Here is a 22,903-nt window from a genome sequence, read left to right as displayed (position 1 = left end):
ATTGGGAGTGATGGCGTCATGGCAGGACAAGATGCCCTCTTTGTCTCTCCGCTTCAATCTACAACCGGGAAAACATCCACAACTCGACACAGGGGCGTCCGCCCAAGACACCAGGACCCTACAGTGTTCCACACGCCTGTGCATCTAAGGCGGGTGGAGTGGAACGGTGGAAGAGGTAGAACTGGAGGATCAGCATGGGCAGCGCCTGAACCACGGCAGCCGAGCCCACAGGCCCCGAGAACCCAGCAGCGGCAAGGGAGACACCGCCCCTGACTCCAGCCTCCCGCTTGCCGCGGCACCCACAGCCTCAGATAGCTGGGCAGCAGGGGCGCTGAGGCCTGTGGCCCTGTCCGGCCAGCCAGCCGCAGAGCCACCCACAGCTCTGCCGCCGCATCCTCCACCTGCAGTGGGTGAGCCCAGAAACCTGAGAAGACTGGACAAGGCAGAGGCGCGCAGGACCCCGGTTCCTCCTCCTGGCCGTCCCCCTCCTCCTGCAGTGGCAGCGCATGTGACCCAGGGGATACCAGAGGAGACCACCATCCAGGCAGTGAAATCAGTAACACCAGAAACAGCAAGGCATCACAACCGCAGAGGCACAAGCAGTGTAACAAATGCACTGGGTGACAGCTCTGACACAGACATTACAGGGTCAGTTCAGTTCAGTCGCTCCCTCGTGTCCGACTCTTCGCGACCCCATGGACTGCAGCACGCCAGGCCTCCCTGTCCATCACCAACTTGCGGAGCTTACTCAAACTCATGTCCATCGAGTCGGTGATGCCATCCAACCATCTCATCCTCTGTTGTCCCCTTCTCCTCCTGCCTTCAGTCTTTCCCAGCATCAGGTCCTTTTCAAATGAGTCAGTTCTTCACACCAGGTGGCCAAAGTATTGGAGTTGCAACTTGAGCATCAGTCCTTCCAATGACTATTCGGGACTGATTTCCTTTAGGATGGATTGGTTAGATCTCCTTGCAGCCCAAGGGACTCTCAAGAGTCTTCTCCAACACCAGGGTAATGGGTGCCAATACTCAACCGCAACCAGCAGCAGTGAGGGTAAGGGAAACCAAAAAACTTGTGCTGTAGTGCCACCTGCTGGGAAAGAAGAGAAAGACCTCTACATACAAGAGAGAAAGGACTTCAGTAAGTGGTGCTAGAAAAACTGGACAGCTGCATGTAAAAGAATTAAGTTAGAACACTCCTGACACTATATAGAGAATGAGATGGTTGGATTGCATCGCCAACTCAATGGACATGAGTTTGAGTAAGCTCTGGGAGTTGGTGATGGACAGGGAAGCCTGGCGCGCTGCAGTCCATGGGGTCGCGAAGAGTCGGACACGACCGAGCGACTGAACCGAACTAAACTGAACACCATATACAAAAATAAACTCAAAATGGATTAAATACCTAAACGTAAGGCTGGAAACTATAAAAATCTTAAAGGAAAACATAGAACATTCTGACATAAATCACAGCAAGATCTTTTCTGATCCACCTCCTAGAGTGATGAAAATAAAAACAAAAATAAATGGGATCTAATTAAACTTAGATGCTTTTACACACCTAAGGAAACTATAAATAAAAAGAAAACCCACAGAATGGGAGAAAATATTTGCAAATGAAGTGACCGACAAGGGATTAATCTCCAAAATATATAAACAACTCATGCAGCTGAGTATTTAAAAAAAAAAAATTATCTGAGAAGAAGAAATACAGAAGGTAGCAGAGTGTTTATTTAAAAAAATAACAGCTGAGGACTTTCCAAACTTGGGGAAGGAACTGGGTATACAAGTCCATGAAGCTAAGAGAATACCTAATTACCTCAATGCAAAAAGATATTCTCCAAGATACTGTCAAAAGTCAATGAAAAGGAATTTTAAATACAGCAGTGAGAAAAGAATGGCAGCCCACAAAGGAATCCCTGTTAGCTATCAGCAGATTTCTTAGCAGAAACTCCACAGATCAGGAGGGAGTAGAATAACAGCCTCAAAATACTGAAAGATAAATATTGGCATCCAAGAATACTTTATCCAACAAACTTATCATTCAGACATAAAGGAGAAATAAGGGCTTTCCCCTACAAACAAAAGCTGAGGGATTTCATCAACACTAGCCCTGCCTTACACGAAATATTGAAAGGACCTCTTCTATCAGAAACAAAAAGGCAGAAGTACACAAAACTTTGAGTAAGGTAATGAATAGACAAACAATTGGAAAATTGCAACTCTATATCAGAATAGGTTTTTAAACACTTTGTATAACATAATGGTTAAAAGGGGAAATATCAGAAAAAAAACAATAGCTACTTCAATTTGGTAATAAACACAATATAAAAAGGAATGAATTTGAGAAAACAAAAACATAAAAGGGGAAGAAGAACAGAATCCATATAGGCAGATGAAGATAAGATGCTATCAGCAGAAAAAGTACTATTTTACCTATGACATATCTTACACAAACATCACAGTAACCACCAAGCATAAATCTAGAATGGAGACACAAAACATATAAAAGAGAAAACTGAGAAAAACATTATAGAAAACAGTCAAACCAAAATGAAACATGAAGAAACATCGGAAACATAAAACAACCAGAAAACAAAAGATAGAATGACGGTACTAAATCCCCATGTATCAGTAATCACCCTATGTGTAAATGGAGTGAGTTCACCAGTCCAAAGACACAAAGTGGCTGGATGGATTTAAAAACAAGAGCAATTCAAACCTGTCTGGTTTAAATTTAACACTTACAATATGGGCAGAGACTATTTATATAGTCATCTATATTAGAATTCTTGAAGAATTGATAAGAATGCCCTGCCCCCAAATGTTTTCCTCATTGATATTTGATTTTCAGTTCAGTTCAGTTGCTCAGTCATGTCTGACTCTTTGCAACCCCATGGACTGCAGCACGCCAGGTCTCCCTGTCCATCACCAACTCCTGGAGTTTACTCAAAATCATGTCCATTGAGTCGGTGATGCCATCCAACCATCTAATCTGTTGTCCCCTTCTCCCGCATTCAATCTTTCCCAGCATCAGAGTCTTTTCCAATGAGTCAGTTCTTCGCATCAGGTGGCCAGAGTATTGGAGTTTCAGCTTCAACATCAGTCCTTCCAATGAATATTCAGGACTGATTTCCTTTAGGATGGACTGACTGGATCTCCTTGCCATTCAAGGGACTCTCAAGAGTCTTCTCCAACACCACAGTTCAAAAGCATCAATTCTTTGGTGCTCAGCTTTCTTTATAGCCCTACTCTCACATCCATTTGATCTTACCAGAGTGTATTCCTTTGTGTTTAAGCATTGATATCTTTTACAATACAAATATTTACTTTGCCAACTTATTGTCATTAGTTTCATGTAACCAGTTGTTTGTTATTTTTGTCACTGTAGCAAAAGAATATTACAAAGAATAATCATTCAGATATATATATGAAATTCTTATTTTTGATCAGGTGCTGATTATAATAAGAATGGATTCAGATGGCGAAAAGCGTTTACTCATTAAAATCCTTAACAAAATAGAAGGTAGGGAGTTTTAAATTATGCTTAATTTAATAACAAATGCTTGGACATATAAAAATGTATTGATCTAGCCAAGTTTTTAGTTAAGATATGGGTAACATAGTACAAAATTCATACTTTAAAATGTATAGTTTGGTGGGATCTAATCTGTGTTTAAATCAATGTGGACTGTAAGTCTGAAATATAAATATACTATAATGTACTTATGTATATATTATCATGATTATTATTATTAATTGATACCTTTTATTGTTAAAGTTACTAATATTACAGACTATTTACAAACCTATGAGTAGGTTTCATTAACTCAGCTTTTACAAATGAAGAGACTAAAATTCATAAAGTTGATGCATCATGCCAAAATCACAAGTAGTAAGTGAGGGAATCAGGATTTGAACCTAAGTCTCTCTTGTTCCAGGGTCATTTCTCAACTCTTCTACCAACTATTGCCCCCTCTGTCAACCCTTTCCATCTTGTGGTGTGGAACCCATTGCTAAAATATAAACTCTTCTCCTTCTTCACCTCCTTGTTTTAAGGGAAACTCAACTTCACCTAGATGATAATGCTTCCCCTGTATACCTTTCATATAGAAGCTGATAATTTTCTCTCTGTATGTGTATGAGAATGAGAAGGCCATTTTGTGCTTTCCATTATCCTTTCCAAAACTTTATTCCTCCATCCTTTGAGGCTATGCCATATTGCCATGTCATTCTCTCCTACCCCACAATCACCCATGAACAGTTTTGCACTTGGCTCATGGTACTCTCTTTATTCCTGGTCTTGCCATTGAACTAGATGTCTTTAATGTGACTGATTCATTCAACACCCTGACCTTATAGTTTCATTGGTCTTCATAACAAATATACTCATTCCTTGGCTTTGCTATCAGCCTTTTGATAATGCAGAACTATCCTGCCTCTAAACTTGAAACTCTCTGTCTATAGCTACCTCAGGCTGTTTCATGATCTTCAGCATTCTAAAGATTATAAACTTTCAACTCCTTTTTTCATTTCTTTCTTCTTCCATATTTGGTGATGGCCATCACTTTAAGCAGTCTTGTCCTTCTATTGTACCTTCCATTTAAACTTCAGCTCTGAATCAATCAAGATTTCATCTCTCTATCCCTACACCCAAGATGCTGTGCATTATTGGAGAAAATCAGGTAGATTGGTACCACTACAAAATCAGGCTTCCTGAACTTATATGGGCTTTTAATACTTCTCAATAATCTTTGTAGATGTTCTTAGCTTCCATACCTATCATACTAATGGCTATACCATACACCCCTACCATGCCACTCATCCCCTCATTTTGAGGAGGGAATTATGCCTTCTAATGACCTTTAATTGAGTAATACTCCTCCTCAGTTCATCTTCCCCACCATCTACAAACTTGCATTCATTTCTTCTATTCTTTTATCTTTCCTCCCTTCTCTATAGAGGAGGTGACTCTCCACCCTTAAAAAGTCAATCTTTCACTTGTGCTGTGGATCCCATCACTTCCAGGAGTCTCGAACACTTTGTTCCATCAATTATTTCCCAGCCAGCCTTCTCTAATAACTCTCTTACTCTTTAAGTTTCCCAGTCTTAAAAATAAAATACCACCCTCAACCTGTGTCACCCTTGATTTATTCTCTTCTCTCTATAAACTGCGTCTTGTGCCATCTTCTAAAATATTTCTTTGCTCTACTCCTACCAAACTAATTATCATGTGGTTTCCAATCTCCATGCCTTTACTCCTCCTGTTTCTGCTATCATTAATACTCTTCTCTCTTCCTCAGGAAGCTAACTCCTACATATCCTTTAAAAATGAGTTAAAACATTTGGTTAGGAAACCTTAATTTGAATATGTTCCCTCTCTATTCTCAGGGTAATATGTGCATCCTTCTAAGGCACTTCTTACCATCCTGGGCTGTAATAACTGATGCTCTTGTTGGTTTTCCTCACTACAATTTCAGCTTCTAAGGATAATGACCATGTCCTGATTTGTATTTCCAGCACCCACAAAAATGCCTGGAATATGAAAGGCACTTCATAAAGATTTTTTGAATAAATGAATGAGCTAATGAATACCTCCCCACGTGCCCTATTTAGACTAAGACTAGTGGAAAAGATTTAACTGAAATACATGCAAATATTGTGACTAATATCTGCTTCTCAGAGCAGTTAATAATAATAAGCTATTAAATTATAGTGATGTGAGAATGGAAGGCTCTTTTAAGGAGATCCTTATATTGTGCTATTTTTTTGATGATGTATCATGTGCTAGAATCCAAATTTTCATGCTTGGATCTTATTGTTTCATTCAATTTTCTAATCTTGGGAAAATGAGTTCATATTTACCAAATTCACAAGATCCTTACTAGTACCAAAGTGTTCAATTCAGTTCAGTTCAGTCACTCAGTCGTGTCCGACTCTTTGTGACCCCATGGACTGCAGCACACCAAGCCTCCCTGTCCATCACCAACTCCTGGAGTCCACCCAAACCCATGTCCATTGAGTCGGTGATGCCATCCAACCATCTCATCCTCTGTCGTCCCCTTCTCCTTCTGCCTTCAATCTTTCCCAGCATCAGGGTCTTTTCAAATGAGTCAGCTCTTCACATCAGGTGGCCAAAGTATTGGAGTTTCAGCTTCAACATCAATCCTTCTAATGAACGCTCAGGACTGATTTCCTTCAGGATGGACTGGTTGGATCTCCTTGCAGTCCAAGGGACTCTCAAGAGTCTTCTCCAACACCACAGTTCAAAAGCATCAATTTTTCAGTGCTCAGCTTTCTTTATAGTCCAACTCTCACATCCATACATGACCACTGGAAAAACAATAGCCTTGGCTAGATGGACCTTTGTTGGCAAAGTAATGTCTCTGCTTTTTAATATGCTGTCTAGGTTGGGCATAACTTTCTTTCCCAGGAGTAAGCGTCTTCTAATTTCATGGCTGCAGTCGCCATCTGCAGTGATTTTAGAGCCCCCAAAAATAAAGTCTGCACTGTTTTCACTGCTTTCCTGTCTACTTGCCGTGAAGCGATGTGTTAGAGCAACACTTAACCAGTGTGGAGCTGAAGCCACCACAGTTGTGTGGACAGTCAGGGTGACTGGAAACTTTAAAAATATATTCATTTATGGCTGCATCAGGCTTCAGTTGCAGAGCATGGGTTCAGTAGTTGAGGCGTGCAGGCTTAGGTGACCCACAGCATGTGGCATCTTAGTTCCCCGACATTGAAAGGTGGATTCTTAGCCACTGGGTTACCAGGGAAGTCCAGAAACGTTTTTTAAAGTTAGCGAAGTGCTGACCAATGCTAGCATTATTAAAACAAAGGCATTTGAATAACCAGAGGAATATTTCTGTGAAGAGCTGAGGACATATTCCTGCCACACAGAAAAGAAGTTTTAAACCTACTTAATGGGGCACCTTTTCCTTGGATGTCAAGTAAAATATATTGACAAATTATTTAAAATGTATATATATCAACTCTAGGCTTCAGGCTAAACATTCCTATTTCTTTTGACATTTGGGATTATATCATTACTACTCTTACTATTTTGTTTCAGCAAGGTCTACTGACACAAAAATATTAACTCTACATATTGAAAAATGTTTTTACTCTCTTTGCAGTTATTCTCTGTATCTAGGAACTAGGCCTTTTTCTGTCTAGTATTAGAAATAAAGATGTGGGTCCATATTCCATGTGTTTGAAAGATCTTAGTAACAAGCTTAGCAAGTAATCTGCTTTGGGGTCAAAGCTAGTACAAATCACTTAGAGAGATTAGGTTTTAAATAATATGACCTTACAAATTATAAAAGAGAAATAGTACTAACTCCCGTCTTATTATCACCAAAACTACTGTCATATCAAGTCAAGCAAACAAAAACATGAACTTATTAAACATTACTATGTCATTATTATATCACACCTTTGAGAACTCTACAGTTGACAAAAGTTCATGAATAGAATGTAGAATTTATATGAACTGGAATTAGCTATTCTTAAACCAACTGTGTCTACCAAAAATAAACTGTACATGTGGATATAATAAATTTGATTATATTTTTTAAAAAAATAACATAAATAATGCAAGTAATTTAAATATAATTAAGAAGCATGAGTGAATCTATGAAACAGGTAGTGTACAATAAGACTTCTTTTTCTTACACAGAAAATAGAAAGGAAAAAAATTCCTATCATAGTGAAATATCATCTCTTGCTGTTTAGTTATATACTTAAAATTTTGGCTAAAGTAAAGGTAAAATCTACCATAATTTTTCGCAAAATAAAATGAACTACACGGAGCTGGTGTGTTTTGTTACTTTAACATTAAGTTTTTGATCCATTTTATTATTTTACATAATAAATTCAGAATTTCCTTGCTTATAATTACACAGCATACACACACACCAGAAATAGTGCCCATGGCTCAAACTTTCTGATTTCCTAGACTTAGAAAAATGATCCTTGTTCATGGACCTTTAATTCATTTTTATGGTAGTAAAATATATGACACACCTAAAAATAGATATGAAAATATACTGGAAAAAAAAAAACTTTTCGTATTTCTCTTTTTTTCCCAACAGGTTTGACACTGACTGTCTTACATTCAAACAAAAGAAAAGACTTTCTGGAATCCGAAGGTGTTTTAAACAGGTGAAAATGTACTTATTCATCTATGGGTAACAGACATACCAGTTCCATAGGAAAAGCACAATTTCTCCTAGAACTTTTTTTAAAAAAGTTTAATAACACCTGAAATTAATGTATGCCTTTACCCTCTTCCTGAAAAATTCTTTAACTAAGTTCATTGCCTTATGTATTATTGATGTCCAGAATTTTTGTTTAATCTTGTTTTAATATCTCCAGATTATCATTTCTATTGTTAGTGTCGGTACAAGAAGTACCTCTTTAGACTTACCCTTATTTTTAACCAGTGTTTTCATTCAGCATTACTTCTTATATTTTCTTCCTTCTTCTTGAGTTTCCTTCTTCCTGTAGTGCATCTTTTAGAAATTCTTTCAGTGAGAGCCTGCTAATAATAAATTTAGTGTTGACTTGTCTAAAAATGTTTTTACTTTGCCTTATTTTATGTAGAAATTATTTCTAGGTAGAAAGCAGCAGTAGAGAATTTTAATTATAATAAATGCTATGTTGTATGAAATTTGAAGATGGTTGGAAAGATAAACTTAAGATATTTAAGTATCCTTCATTTTGTTGTTGTTAAACCATTTATGAAGCCAGCCCATTGAGAAAAAAAAAAAACCATTTCAAAGTTGTCAGGTTTTATTCTATTATTAATATATGGATTATCAAAGATTAAAATCTCCCATCTGTAAGGAAAGGAGATTGATTTCTCATGGTGGTTTTGTATTATTGATAAGAATCAGGTAATAAAATAGGGTCCTTTGCATTTGAGGATGTGAAACAAGTCCACGGTTTTTTTATATTCTAGTTTTTTTTTTTTAAGTATTACCATCAAAAAGAAATATGAAAAGACATTAGCACAATAGGAGAACAAATCCACAGGAAGTACACCAGTGTCTTTCCAAGATGAGTGGGCATAGATTAGAGAAGAATTTTCACCAAATAGCCAAAGCAGTCATCTTTTAGCATTCCAAGGGTATAATGATACAAGTCTAATTCTCTTTTCTCCGCTTTCTTTTGTCTTTAGTACAAGTGTCTGTGTAGTTGTACCCAATCAATACATTGGAGCAGATTTCCCATGGAGTAATTTCTCATTTGTGGTGGAATACAATTTTGTAGAAAACTCTTGTTGGACTGAACATTGTGAAAAACTGAATATTCCTTACATGGCCTTTAAAGTGATTCTTCCAGAAACAATTTTAAAGAGTAAGAATATAATTTAAATTCTTTTCTTGCTCCATTAACATAAAAATTTTCTGTTTTTTTATTTCTGATCTATGGAAAGAGAATAAGCTATAGCATTAGAAGACTAGAGTTCAAGCTCTAACTTCGCCATCATCTGTGTGACATTGAACAAAGACTTTAACTATCTCTTACCTCATATTCCTCTTTTGAAACTAGCCTTTACTGATTCTATTTGTCTTCATCGCTTTAACATCTAAATTTTACTTATAATAACAATTTAATTATATCTAATCTTAATCTGACTTTTATGCAACAGTATTTTTACTGAATTTTAGGGAAAATATGTAATAGTATGTCGACTGACACAGAGAACTTTTAATATGCAATAAAAATTGTGTACAAATGCTTGGAAGAGAGTCTAAACCACTTTACACAGCATTAGGTTTCTTTGTATTTCTCAGTAACGCTTCACATGACTAAGGTTGTGAATTCTCAGATCCACTAAATTAAAATCCCTATATGTATTTAGTCACAGTGCACCACTCTTTCAAAACTTGCCATAAGTTACTTTCCATCCACCTCGAGTAGGAAGTTTGAATTCTGAGACATTCCAACTCAATTCTAAAAATACAGTCACCATAATTATTACTTTGGAATCTTTGATATATAGAATTAAGTGTTGCTGTTCAGTCGCTAAGTCATGTCCTACTCTTTTAGAATTGTGTTAACATCATTAAATGATTAAAACATGGGTCCAAGAAAGGATAATACATAAGCATTCACCTTTGAACTTAAAGAATTCATTTGAACCAGTCCTAATGAGATGGATGAAGCTGGAGCCCATTATACAGAGTGAAGTAAGCCAGAAAGATAAAGAACATTACAGCATACTAACACATATATATGGAATTTAGAAAGGTGATAACGATAACCCTATATGCAAAACAGAAAAAGAGACACAGAAATACAGAACAGACTTTTGAACTTTGTGGGAGAATGTGAGGGTGGGATATTTCAAAAGAACAGCATGTATACTATCTATGGTGAAACAGATCACCAGCCCAGGTGGGATGCATGAGACAAGTGCTCCGGCCTGGTGCACTGGGAAGACCCAGAGGAATCGGGTGGAGAGGGAGGTGGGAGGGGGGATCGGGATTGGGAATACATGTAAATCCATGGCTGATGCATATCAATGTATGACAAAACCCACTGGGAAAAAAAAAAAAATTAAAAAAAAAAAATTATTCAAACAATTCCTTATTTGGGTCATTTACAATGCTTTGATTTTCTACTATTATACCACAAGGTTTATAGGAATTTATGTATCTTTTATATCTCTATGTATTTGTTCTCAGAAGTAAAAACTCCAAGGTAAAATGAGTTTCTGGGTCAAAGGTGTGCACACGTTTATATATTGCTAATATCTTTGCAGAAATTCTATCCCAATTTATATCTATGCAGAAAGTATAAGAAGATCTTTTCCCTCATGTTTTTACTCTGAGTAGGTATTATTAATCCTTTAAATTTCTGAGAGGATTAGAGACAGATAATATTTTTCAGTTGTGTTAATTTGCATTTCTTTGACTGCATCATCTTTGACTGTGGAAAATTCTGAAGGAGATGGGAATACCAGACCACCTGACCTGCCTCTTGAGAAACCTGTATGCAGGTCAGGAAGCAACAGTTAGAACTGGACATGAAACAACAAACTGGTTCCAAATAGGAAAGGAGTACATCAAGGCTGTATATTGTCACCCTGCTTATTTAACTTATATGCAGAGTACATCATGAGAAATGCTGGGCTGGAAGAAGCACAAGCTGGAGTTAAGATTGCAGGGAGTACTATCAATAACCTCAGATATGCAGATGACACCACCCTTATGGCAGAGAGTGAAGAGGAACTAAAAAGCCTCTTGATGAAAGTGAAAGAGGAGAGTGAAAAAGTTGGCTTAAAGCTCAACATTCAGAAATCTAAGATCATGGCATCTGGTCCCATCACCTCATGGGAAATAGATGGGGAGACAGTGGAATCAGTGTCAGACTTTATTTTTTTGGGCTCCAAAATCACTGCAGATGGTGACTGCAGCAATGAAATTAAAAGACGCTTACTCCTTGGAAGGAAAGTTATGACCAATCTAGATAGCATATTAAAAAGCAGAGACATTACTTTGCCAACAAAGGTCCACCTGGTCAAGGCTATTGTTTTTCCAGTGATCATGTATGGATGTGAGAGTTGGACTGTTAAGAAAGCTGAGCACTGAAAAATTGATGCTTTTGAACTGTGGTGTTGGAGAAGACACTTGAGAGTCCCTTGGACTGCAAGGAGATCCAACCAGTCCATCCTGAAGGAGATCAGTCCTGGGTGTTCATTGGAAGGACTGATGCTGAAGCTGAAACTCCAATACTTTGGCCACCTCATGAGAAGAGTTGACTCATTGGAAAAGACCCTGCTGCTGGGAGGGATTGGGGGCAGGAGGAGAAGGGGATGACAGAGGATGAGATGGCTGGATGGCATCACCGACTCGAATGGCATGGGTTTGAGTAAACTCCGGGAGTTTGTGATGGACAGGGAGGCCTGGCGTGCTGCAATTCATGGGGTCGCAAAGAATTGGACATGACTGAGCGACTGAACTGAACTGAACTGAACTGAACTGAACTGACTGTATCATTTCATAAGTGAATTGATCTTGCATAGCCATTCTTTTGTAAACTGCCTGTTTATGTCCTTCATCCACTTATCTATTGAGGCATATAATTTTTGTCCTATTGATCTATAACACTCCCTATGGATTATTGTACATAACTTTAAATTTTGATATAAATCAGTATATATATTTATACAGGAAATGTCCAATAAATACTAATTGAATAAAGCAGATATTAACATTCAGGTAGAGTACGATCTTATTTTTTCCTTTCTTTATATTTTCAAGTGCATGTACATGTGTAAGTATAGACAAGTAAACGTGTAGGAAAATAGTGGGGAAGTATATATTGAACTCTGTTCTTAGTATATAGTAGTTTTAATAAGTAATAAATGCTTTATTTCTGGGTAGTAGAATAACATGGAGAAAGAAATTGCAACCCATTCCAGTATTTTTGCCTAGAGAATCCCATGGACAGAGGAGCCTGGTGGGCTGCTGTCCATGGGGTCGCACAGAGTCGGACATGACTGAAGCGACTTAGCATGCATGCATGTGTTGGAGAAGGAAATGGCAACCCACTCCAGTGTTCTTGCCTAGAGAATCCCAGGGACAGAGGAGCCTGGCGGGCGGCCATCTATGGGGTCTCGCAGAGTTGGACCTGACTGAAGCGACTTAGCAGCAGCAGCAGCAGTAGTAGAATAACATGTGGTTTTTATTTTATTCTTCAGCCCTTTATTCTGAATTCATATTTTTTCAATGTTTTATTTTTTATTTTTATACTACTATGTTTTATTTTTATACTACTCCTTGAATATACATCTGTTATTCTCATGTTTAGTAAAAAGAGGACGAACTGAGGGGTGAGAAAAAAGAGGCATATTGATAATTTTTTTCATATTTAGGAAGCACCTTGCTGGATAGTTTTGGTGGTTTTCTCTTGGAAATTCAGATTCCATATATGTTTTTTGCATCTGAAGGACTTCTTAATACTCCAGAAATACTACAGTTATTAGAATCCAAGTAAGTTATTGATTTCATAACTTTAGCAGAGATATGTATATACCCCAATGGACTAAATATTACGTTATAATGTGGCACTATTTCTTTCTGATTCAAGCCTGGAATTATATCACACAGGATAGTTTTCCATATAGTTTATGTCAATTTATACTTCTCTCCCTAAAGCACACCATCGTACGTATTGAATATTGTCTTTTTTGGTATATATCAATTTTGTAGAGAAATAATATTTAATTATTTCAATTCATATTTTAATTGCATTTCTACTGTTGCCAACAAATATGAACATTTTATGTTGGGGGTGGTTTTTGTGAACTGCATGGTCATATTTTTGGGTCACTGATATTGAGAATGAGTATTCTTATTTAGAGGACTTTAAATACTGCGTAGGGACTCCCCTGGTGGTCTAGTGGTCAGGACTTTGCCTTCCATTGCAGGGGGTGCGGGTTCAATCCCTAGTTGGGGAGCTAAGATCCCGCATATCTCACAGCCAAAAAAAGCAAAGCAAAAAACAGAAGTAAAATTGTAACCAATTCAATAAAGACTTTAAAAAAAAATATTGCCTTGGAAACAAGATTATACAGTTCTGCATGAATTCTCAAGTTTTTAAGCCTTTAGTTCTAAGGTCATGCCAACATTGAGAATTTTCAACTGATATAAAAACTATCATAGCATACAAGCTGTCACAGAAGACATTGGCTTCTGTGACATTAGACATTGGGCTCTCTATATCAAGGAAGGATAATTATGCTGTGACCTTAGTTAAAATGCAGAACTATTTTCCATGCCTTTATTTTTGTATCTTAAGACTGCGGGGCATTCACAGAAAACTGTGAGCTTATAAAAGTTAGTTAAAATCTAGATCACTTTTCAGGAGAAAGAAAAGAGAATTCTGATAAAAGTAGAATGTTTTGTTTAATGAATTATTACCTACAGAGCCAGAATAAATTGATCAAGATGTTTATAATAGGGGGATTCCCTGGTTGTCCAGTGGTTAGGACTCCCTGCTCTCACTGCCCAGGGCTGGGTTCAGTCCTCAGTGGGAGAACTAAAATCCCACAAGCTGTGCAGGCACTGACAAAGGCAAAGCCCCTAAAAACCCCCAAACCAAGCAAACACAAAAGATATTTATAATAGTATCATATATGGTAATATTTAGCAAAATACATAAGGCAGCACATATCTCAACTAATCTGTCATAGACTGAATAATTCATAGTCTGTATAATTCATAGTCTATGAATTATTCAGACTCAAGTTTATAAAGTAGAATAAATTGATGTATGAAATTTGCAAAGTCGTTCAAATAGTTTAATATGCCAGAGAACAGTCTAGCTTTTCTTAAAGAATTTTTCTTAGCCATATGTCACCCCAAAATACTGTATTTTACAGCTATAACATCACACTAGTGGAGAGATGCTGCAGCGAGTCACTGAAACTCTTTGGAGGTACAGAGCATTATGTGGTGATGACAATTGATGAGCACACTGCTGTAATTTTGCAGGTAAAACTATAGAGTAAAAAAATGTAAATCAAATGCATTAAAATGTATGTGTAACCATGTAATCTATTATTAGAGATTATAGTTTAAAGAGCTTAACTACACTGTATTCATGATTTCTTCCAAAACTTTGCAAAAGGGTCATAAGTGCTAAAATCATCACTATGGAAAATGGCTATTACCAACCTTTTTCAATACCTTATAATTTTTAACATGCTTTAAGAAGACAGAGCAAATATAAAATCTTTAATATTATGTCAGTTCAGTTCAGTTGCTTAGTCATGTCTGACTTTTTGTGACCCCATGGACTGCAGTACTACAGGCTTCCTTGTCTGTAACCAACTCCCAGAGCTTGCTCAAACTCATGTCCATTGAGTCAGTGATGCCATTCAACCATCTCATCCTCTGTCGTCCCCTTCTCCTCCTGCCCTCAATCTTTGCCAGTACCAGAGTCTTTTCCAATGAGTCAGTTCTTCGCATCAGGTGGCCAAAGTATTGGAGTTTCAGCTTCAGCTTTAGTCCTTCCAATGAATATTCAGGACTGATCTCCTTTAGGATGGACTGGTTGGATCTCCTTGCAGTCCAAGGGACTCTCAAGAGTCTTCTCCAACACCACAGTTCAAAAGCAACAATTCTTCAGCGCTCAGCTTTCGTTATGGTCCAACTCTCACATCCATACATGACTATTGGAAAAACCATAACTTTGACTAGATGGACTATTGTCAACAAAGTAATGTCTCTGCTTTTTAATATGCTGTCTAGGTTTGTCATAGCTTTTCCTCCAAGAAGCAAGCATCTTTTAACTGCATGGTTGCAGGCACCATCTGCAGTGATTTTGGAGCCCCAAAAAATAAAGTCTGCTGCTGTTTCCACTGTTTCCCCATCTATTTGCCATGAAGTGATGGGACCAGATGCCATGATCTTAGTTTTTTGAATGTTGAGTTTTAAGCCAGCTTTTTCACTATCCTCTATCACTTTCACCAAGAGGCTGTTTAGTTCCTCTTTGCTTTCTGCCATAAGGGTGGTATCATCTGCATATCTGAGGTCATTGATATTTCTCCCTGCAATCTTGATATCAGCTTTTTTTAACATACTTTAAAAAGATAGAGTAAATATAAAATCTTTAATATTATGCACTGACCTACTTTTAAATACATTTATAGAATAATTATAGTGTTAAAACTTTAAAAAATCAAATTCTAGCCACTGTTTCTTAAAAGGGAGTAACATACTAATCTGTGATTGATAATATGAGATTTCCTCTAAAGTATAAGTGGGGATTGCCTATAAATAAGGCAGTTTTTTAAAAGAGAGAGAAGATCTCTTCAAAAATTCATATATTTTAAAATTTAAGGTATATGAATCTCCCTGATATGTTTGCTTGATTGGAATACAAATTACAATTAATTTAATAGTGTGGGAGTGGAGAGCAGAAACCAGTTTGATGGTATGGGGTATACATTAAGGTAGAAGTCTGATTTGACAAGCAAATATAATAATGTAAGAATTATATGCCAGAAACAAAAAACTGCTTGAAAAGTCCTTATGGGATATTGTGTCTTACATATTTAAATTTCTTAAATAACAATTATTTGTGGAAGGGATATCCTGTTTGGGAAAACTTTTAATCCTTGCTTACATTACATAATTTACTGTTAGAATAAAACACTTTCTGAATTATTCATTCTATCAAAAATTAATTTTGTTAAAGGAGATAAGGGCTTTGAGATCATTAGAGAGAGATTCCAATAAATCTATTAACAGCTGCTTTTTCAACTTCCTTAAATAAATATTTAGTGCAGATCATCCCACAGGGTTTTGTCCTTAAGAGCAGTCAGATCCCAATCTACAAAGGATTTTGCCCAAATAGGAGCACTCTGTAGGCTGCTTTCTTCCTGTCTAGGACTTTGGGAGGTTCATGAACCCTCCTGGCTGAGGCTCTCATTAATGGTTTGACATCTACTGTAACTTTTCCCCTACTGCTTTCAGTGTGACTTCCATTTTTCCATAAAAAGCCCATACCAATGCTTCTTCTCAAGTTATAATGTATATATCATAGATTCTTGAAATATAATAACAATAATTTCATAACAACTGGTCAACCTAGTGAATCTGTTTATTTTATTTATTTTCTGGTAGGACCTAGAAGAACTAAACTGTGAGAAGGCATCAGACAATATCATTATGAGACTGATGGCATTATCATTCCAGTACAGCTATTGTTGGATAATTTTATATGCCAAAAAGCCATTAAACTCAGAGTAAGTAAACACTTCTCCATCCAAAGTCACATATATATCTGTTAAGTGATTCAGTCTTATTCTTTGAACAAAAGTAGCTATGTCAATTTTCCTCTTGTTCACCTAGTTTGCTTTAAGTAAGGGATTCTCAAGGTGGAAGCAAGTCCATAGGAAGACGAATCAGAATTTGGGAGATGATCTATTTCCCCTGGAAATAGAGCAAAATCATCTTCCCCTCCTTTTCCTCACTAAGAACTGTTGCCTTAAGTGTTTCACTTTTTGTTCATTTTTAATTCTGGGTTCATCTGTTATTAGATTGGTGCAAAAGCAAAATTGCAGTTGGTGCAACAGTAATTGAAGTTCAAAAATAATTGCCAGTGACTTTTGCATCAACCTCAATTACTTTTGTCCCAGACGCAATTATTAATCACTTTTGCACCAACCACAATTACTTTTTTTTTCCATTTATTTTTATTAGTTGGAGGCTAATTACTTTACAATATTGTAGTGGTTTTTGTCATACATTGACATGAATCAGCCATGGATTTACATGTATTCCCCATCCCAATCCCCCCTCCCACCTCCCTCTCTACCTGATCCCTCTGGGTCTTCCCAGTGTACCAGGCCCGAGCACTTGTCTCATGCATCCAACCTGGGCTGGTGATCTGTTTCACCCTAGATAATCATACACGTTTTGAATGCTTGTTCCTCGAAACATCCCACCCCACCTTCTCCCAAAGGCCAAAGCCTGTCTTGTATATCTGTGTTATTTTTTCCTGCTTTTGCATATAGGTTATCATTACATCTTTCTAAATTCATATATATGTGATAAAGACCGTAATTGGTCCTTTTATCTTTCTGGCCTTACTTCACCTCTGTTAAGGGGCTCAGTTCATCCATCTCTTGAACTGATTAAGATGAATTCTTTTTAATGGCTGAGTAATATTTCATGTGTATTATGTACACAGCTTTCCTTACCTCATCTGCTGAATGGGCATCTCGGTTTGCTTCATGGTCTGGCTATTATAAACAGTGCTGCGATGACACATTGGGGTCACGTGTCTCTTTCAGATCTGGTTCCTTGGTGTTCTAATGTCCCAGAAGTGGGTTGCTGGGTCCCATATGGCAGTTCTATTTCCAGTTTTTTTTAGAATCCCAACACTGTTTCTGCTAGTGGCTGTCCTAGTTTGCATTCCCACCAACAGTGTAAGAGGGTTCCCTTTTCTCCACACCCTCTCCAGCATTTATTGCTTGTAGACTTTTGGATAGCAGCCATCCTGACTGGCGTGTAATTAAGAAACAAAGGGAGAAGAACCAAATTAACAAAATTAGAAATGGAAATGCAGAGATCACAACAGACAACACTGAAATACAAAGGATCATAAGAGACTACTACCAGCAGCTCTATGCCAATAAAGTGGACAACTTGGAAGAAATGGACAAATTCTTAGAAAAATATAACTTTCTAAAACTAAACCAGACAGAAATAGAAGATCTTAACAGGCCCATCACAAGCAAGGAAATTGAAATTGTAATCAGAAATCTTCCAGCAAACAAAAGCCCAGGACCAGATGGCTTCACAGCTGAATTCTACCAAAAATTTAGAGAAGAGCGAACACCTATCTTACTCAAACTCTTTCAGAAAATTGCAGAAGAAGGTAAACTTCCAAACTCATTCTATGAGGCCACCATCACCCTAATTCCAAAACCAGACAAAGATGCCACAAAAAAAGAAAACTACAGGCCAATATTACTGATGAACATAGATACAAAAACCCTTAACAAAATTCTAGCAAACAGAATCCAGCAACATATTAAAAAAATCATACATCATGACCAAGTGGGCTTTATCCCAGGAATGCAAGGATTCTTTAATATCCGCAAATCAATCAATGTAATACACCACATTAACAAATTGAAAGATTAAAACCATATGATTATCTCAATAGATGCAGAGAAAGCCTTTGACAAAATTCAACACCCATTTATGATTAAAACTCTCCAGAAAGCAGGAATAGAAGGAACATACCTCAACATAATAAAAGCTATATATGACAAACCCACAGCAAGCATTACTCTCAATGGTGAAAAACTGAAAGCATTTCCCCTGAAATCAGGAACAAGACAAGGGTGCCCACTCTCACCACTACTATTCAACATAGTATTGGAAGTTTTGGCCACAGCAATCAGAGCAGAAAAAGAAGTAAAAGGAATCCAGATAGGAAAAGAAGTGAAACGCTCACTGTTTGCAGATGACATGATCCTCTACATAGAAAACCCTAAAGACTCTACCAGAAAATTACTAGAGCTAATCAATGAATATAGTAAAGTTGCAGGATATAAAATTAACACACAGAAATCCCTTGCATTCCTATACACTAACAATGAAATTGTTAGAAAGAGAAATTAAGGAAACAATACCATTCACCATTGCAACAAAAAAGAATAAAATATTTAAGGAGTATTCTACCTAAAGAAACAAGACCTTACATAGAAACTATAAAACATGAATGAAAGAAAATCGAAAGAGGACCAAACAGATGGAGAACATACTGTGTTCATGGATTGGAAGACTCAAATATTGTCACAATGACTGTACTCCCCAAAGCAATTATAGATCAATGCAATCCTATCAAGCTATCAACGATATTTTTCACAGACTAGAAAATATTTTCACATTTGAGGCAAATACAAAAAAACCTCGAATAGGCCAAGTAAGCTTGAGAAAAGAAGAATGAAACTGAGGAATCAACCTGCCTGACTTCAACATACTCAAAGCCACAGTCATCAAGACAGTAGGTAACTGGACAAAGACAGAAATATAGATCAATGGAAACAGAATAGAAAGCAGAGGATAAATCCACGAACCTATGACACCTATCTTTTCGACAAAGGAGGCAAGAATATACAATGGAAAAAAGACAACCTCTTTAACAAGTGGTGCTGGAAAACTGGTCAACCACCTGTAAAAGAATGAAACTAGAACACTTTCTAACACCATACACAAAAATAAACTCAAAATGGATTAAAGATCTAAATGTAAGACCAGAAACTATAAAACTCCTAGAGGAGAACATAGGCAAAACACTCTCCGACATAAATCACAGCAAGATCCTCTATGACCCACCTCCAGAATATTGGAAATAAAAGCAAAAATAAACAAATGGGACCTAATGAAACTTAAAAGCTTTTGCACAACAAAGGAAACTATAAGCAAGGTGAAAAGACAGCCTTCAGAATGGGAGAAAATAATAGCAAACGAAGCAACAGACAAAGGATTAATCTCAAAAATACACAAGCAACTCCTGTAGCTCAATTCCAGAAAAATAAATGACCCAATCAAAAAATGGGCCAAAGAACTAAACAGACATTTCTCCAAAGATGACATACAGATGGCTAACAAACACATGAAAAGATGCTCAACATCACTCATTATCAGAGAAATGCAAATCAAAACCACAATGAGGTACCATTACACGCCAGTCAGGATGGCTGCTATCCAAAAGTCCACAATTACTTTTGCACCACAGTTACTTTTGCACCAACTGCTTAACCTCAATTTCTTTTGCACCAACAGCAATTACTTTTGCACCAATCTATTAAGTCATTCTTATATCACTCCTCTCTAAAAATCGTGTGAAATTAACTAACTAGCATCTTACTATACTTTCTTCCACTGATGCTCTTAACTGAAAAATTACCCCCCAAACCCATGCCAAGACACTGGCTAAAGTTATCATCATGTGTCTCTCCTTGCCCTCATTCTGAGTTTTATGAATGTACTGCTTTCACTTTCTCCTTTTACTCTTTGAAATCCGGCTTTTTTCTCTGCCTTTATACTGATCTCTCTCTCTCTCAGAGGTCACTTGTCATTTGTGGCTTTTTGATGATCAGCTCCAAAAATATTTTCATTTCATTGCCCTGAAGTATTTAGACTATTGGTCAGTGCCTTCTGTCTTGAAACTCTTCAGTTCCACGGCACTTGCATGTGTTTGACCTTCTATCTCACCATTTCTTCTCTGACTTTACCTCTTCTTCTTTCTTGTCCCAGTCTTGAAATAGATCTGAAATCTCTTTTTTCCTTCTATTTTGTCCATTAGAAATCTTATCCTCTCGATAGCTTCTGTCAACATCTTTCTGCATATAATTATTGTATTTATGTATCTGCAGCCACAGTCTCTCTTTGAAATCTCTGACATACGTCTCTAACTTTATGTATAATATTTCCATTCTGATATTCCACAGGCTCTCAAACTTAACATAGTATGAATTCACTATATTCTCTATTCCTGCCCAAAACGTATCTGCTCTTTTCTTTCCTTTAGCTATTTATGACCGGTGCCTCCCTTTCAGTCACCAAGACTGGAAAACAAATACTGTAGATTCAACCAGTGTACTTTCTCTTTCATCTGTCTCCTCACTCTATCTATATTACCAACATTTTGATTCAGATTCTTATTATTTTATGTGGACTATTATAACAAACTACCAATGGTTTCCCCACCTCCAGATGGCACTCAGTGTTACTCTCCATAACCCATCATATACACAATTAATATTCCCAAAACCAGGCTCATATTATTTCACTCTGATAAAATACCTTCACTGACTTCCCCATTATTTACTGAGTACATAGACCATTCACCCTAATATTCAAAATCTTCAGAATATAATCCCAACCTATATTTTCAGGCGTACTTTTCACTGCTTTCTATTTCAACCGGAAGTTCTGCTCATTGGCTTGCAAACAGGCTCCTTGCTTTCCTACTTCTAGTTTTGCTCATACAGTTCTGTCTTTCTACAATATTCCCTGTGTATGCGTGCACACTCCATCCTGTCCAACTCTTTGTGACCCCATGGACTTTAGCCAGCCAGGTTCCTCTCTCCATGAAATTTTCCAGACAAGAATACTGAAGCAGGTTGCCATTTCCTTCTCCAGGGGATCTTCCCAGCCTAGGGATCAAACCTTTGTGTCTTGCAACTCCTGCTTGGCATACGGGTTCTTTACCAGCTTAGTCACTGGGGAAACCCCAACCATCTGCCCTACTTCCTCCAACTATTTCACCTGGTGAAACTGCGCCTGTTTTTTAGGGCCAATCTACTTTTTCTATTCGACCTTTCTTCAATATCTTCCACTCATGCATACAGATCAATATTTAGTTGTAAACTTTCCATCCTTCAAAATCCTTAGCTCCGTGTTTTTTCCTCATCTTTGATATTTATCATGTTTAGTTTTATATTATCATTTTGGAGCCCTTGCCCTATAGCACTAACCACATTGCTTTCATGTGATAGATTCTTGGTAAATACTCCTTTATTGAATGAATGTATCTTCCCAAATAAATTGCACACTAGTCATTCACTTTTTTAATCTCTACAATACTACATAACCCATACCACATCAGTCACAGTAGAAGTTTCAAAAATATTCTTTAGTTATTAGATAAGGCACAGATATCTTATTTAGCATTCTTGTTTGACTCCATTTTTGCTTGTCTTACTGAACCAAGCTCTTCATATACAATTATTATCATGTGGGGAGAAGTGTAAGTCAGAATGTAAGCATATGAACAACTTGATTCTTATTCCTTCTTCTATTAACAATAATCTCTGCTGCTGCTAAGTCACTTCATCTCTAGCACTCATTTAACCTAGTTTTTCCTTTCTACCAGAAAATAAAAATTAAAATAATTATTCAGGTCTCAAATCTTCACTTTGAAGATTAATAAAGGCTATAAAGCATTTTAAGCTTTATCAAGAACTTGGAAGTATTCTGGATAAACAATTGATTTGAAATTTTTTAAAGTTGTTTTTAGATTGGTATCCACCTAGAGGTGCAAATGTAATACAAGAAATAATAAGAGGAGATTTTCACTTATTTTTATCCAGATTTTCATGAAAAAAATTAATATTCTGAGATAGATTTATGTTCAGGATGTGAAGAATTATCATTTATTCACAATAATATATTATTCTAAAATGTAATTCTTTCCAGACTTCTAGGTATCTCAGTTCCATATTTCTAGAAGATTGGAACATTTTAAAAGTATCTTAATTAACTGACCAAATGAGGAAAATTGAAACTACAAAATAAATTGTTTCAGTTATGACCTTAGTCATTCATGCCATTAGTTCTTGTTTGAGAAAAAGTGCTAGGAATCC

The 22,903-nt window shown here is 36.9% G+C and overlaps 1 protein-coding gene across 1 annotated transcript in view; it reads left to right on the top strand.

The window, feature by feature from the left end:
- SHOC1 (shortage in chiasmata 1) overlaps window positions 1-22,903 on the top strand; it is a 110,882-nt gene that overhangs the window by 62,591 nt on the left and 25,388 nt on the right. The window contains exons 17-22 of the mRNA XM_043453776.1: window positions 3,451-3,523; window positions 8,091-8,160; window positions 9,179-9,357; window positions 12,884-13,001; window positions 14,393-14,504; window positions 16,641-16,762. Of these exons, the coding sequence (XP_043309711.1) occupies window positions 3,451-3,523; window positions 8,091-8,160; window positions 9,179-9,357; window positions 12,884-13,001; window positions 14,393-14,504; window positions 16,641-16,762 (674 nt within the window). The remainder of the gene's footprint in view (window positions 1-3,450; window positions 3,524-8,090; window positions 8,161-9,178; window positions 9,358-12,883; window positions 13,002-14,392; window positions 14,505-16,640; window positions 16,763-22,903) is intronic.

Source organism: Cervus canadensis, chromosome 30 (assembly GCF_019320065.1).
Source record: "Cervus canadensis isolate Bull #8, Minnesota chromosome 30, ASM1932006v1, whole genome shotgun sequence".
Taxonomy (NCBI): Eukaryota; Metazoa; Chordata; class Mammalia; order Artiodactyla; family Cervidae; genus Cervus; species Cervus canadensis.
This window is presented reverse-complemented; position numbering and strand designations above follow the sequence as displayed.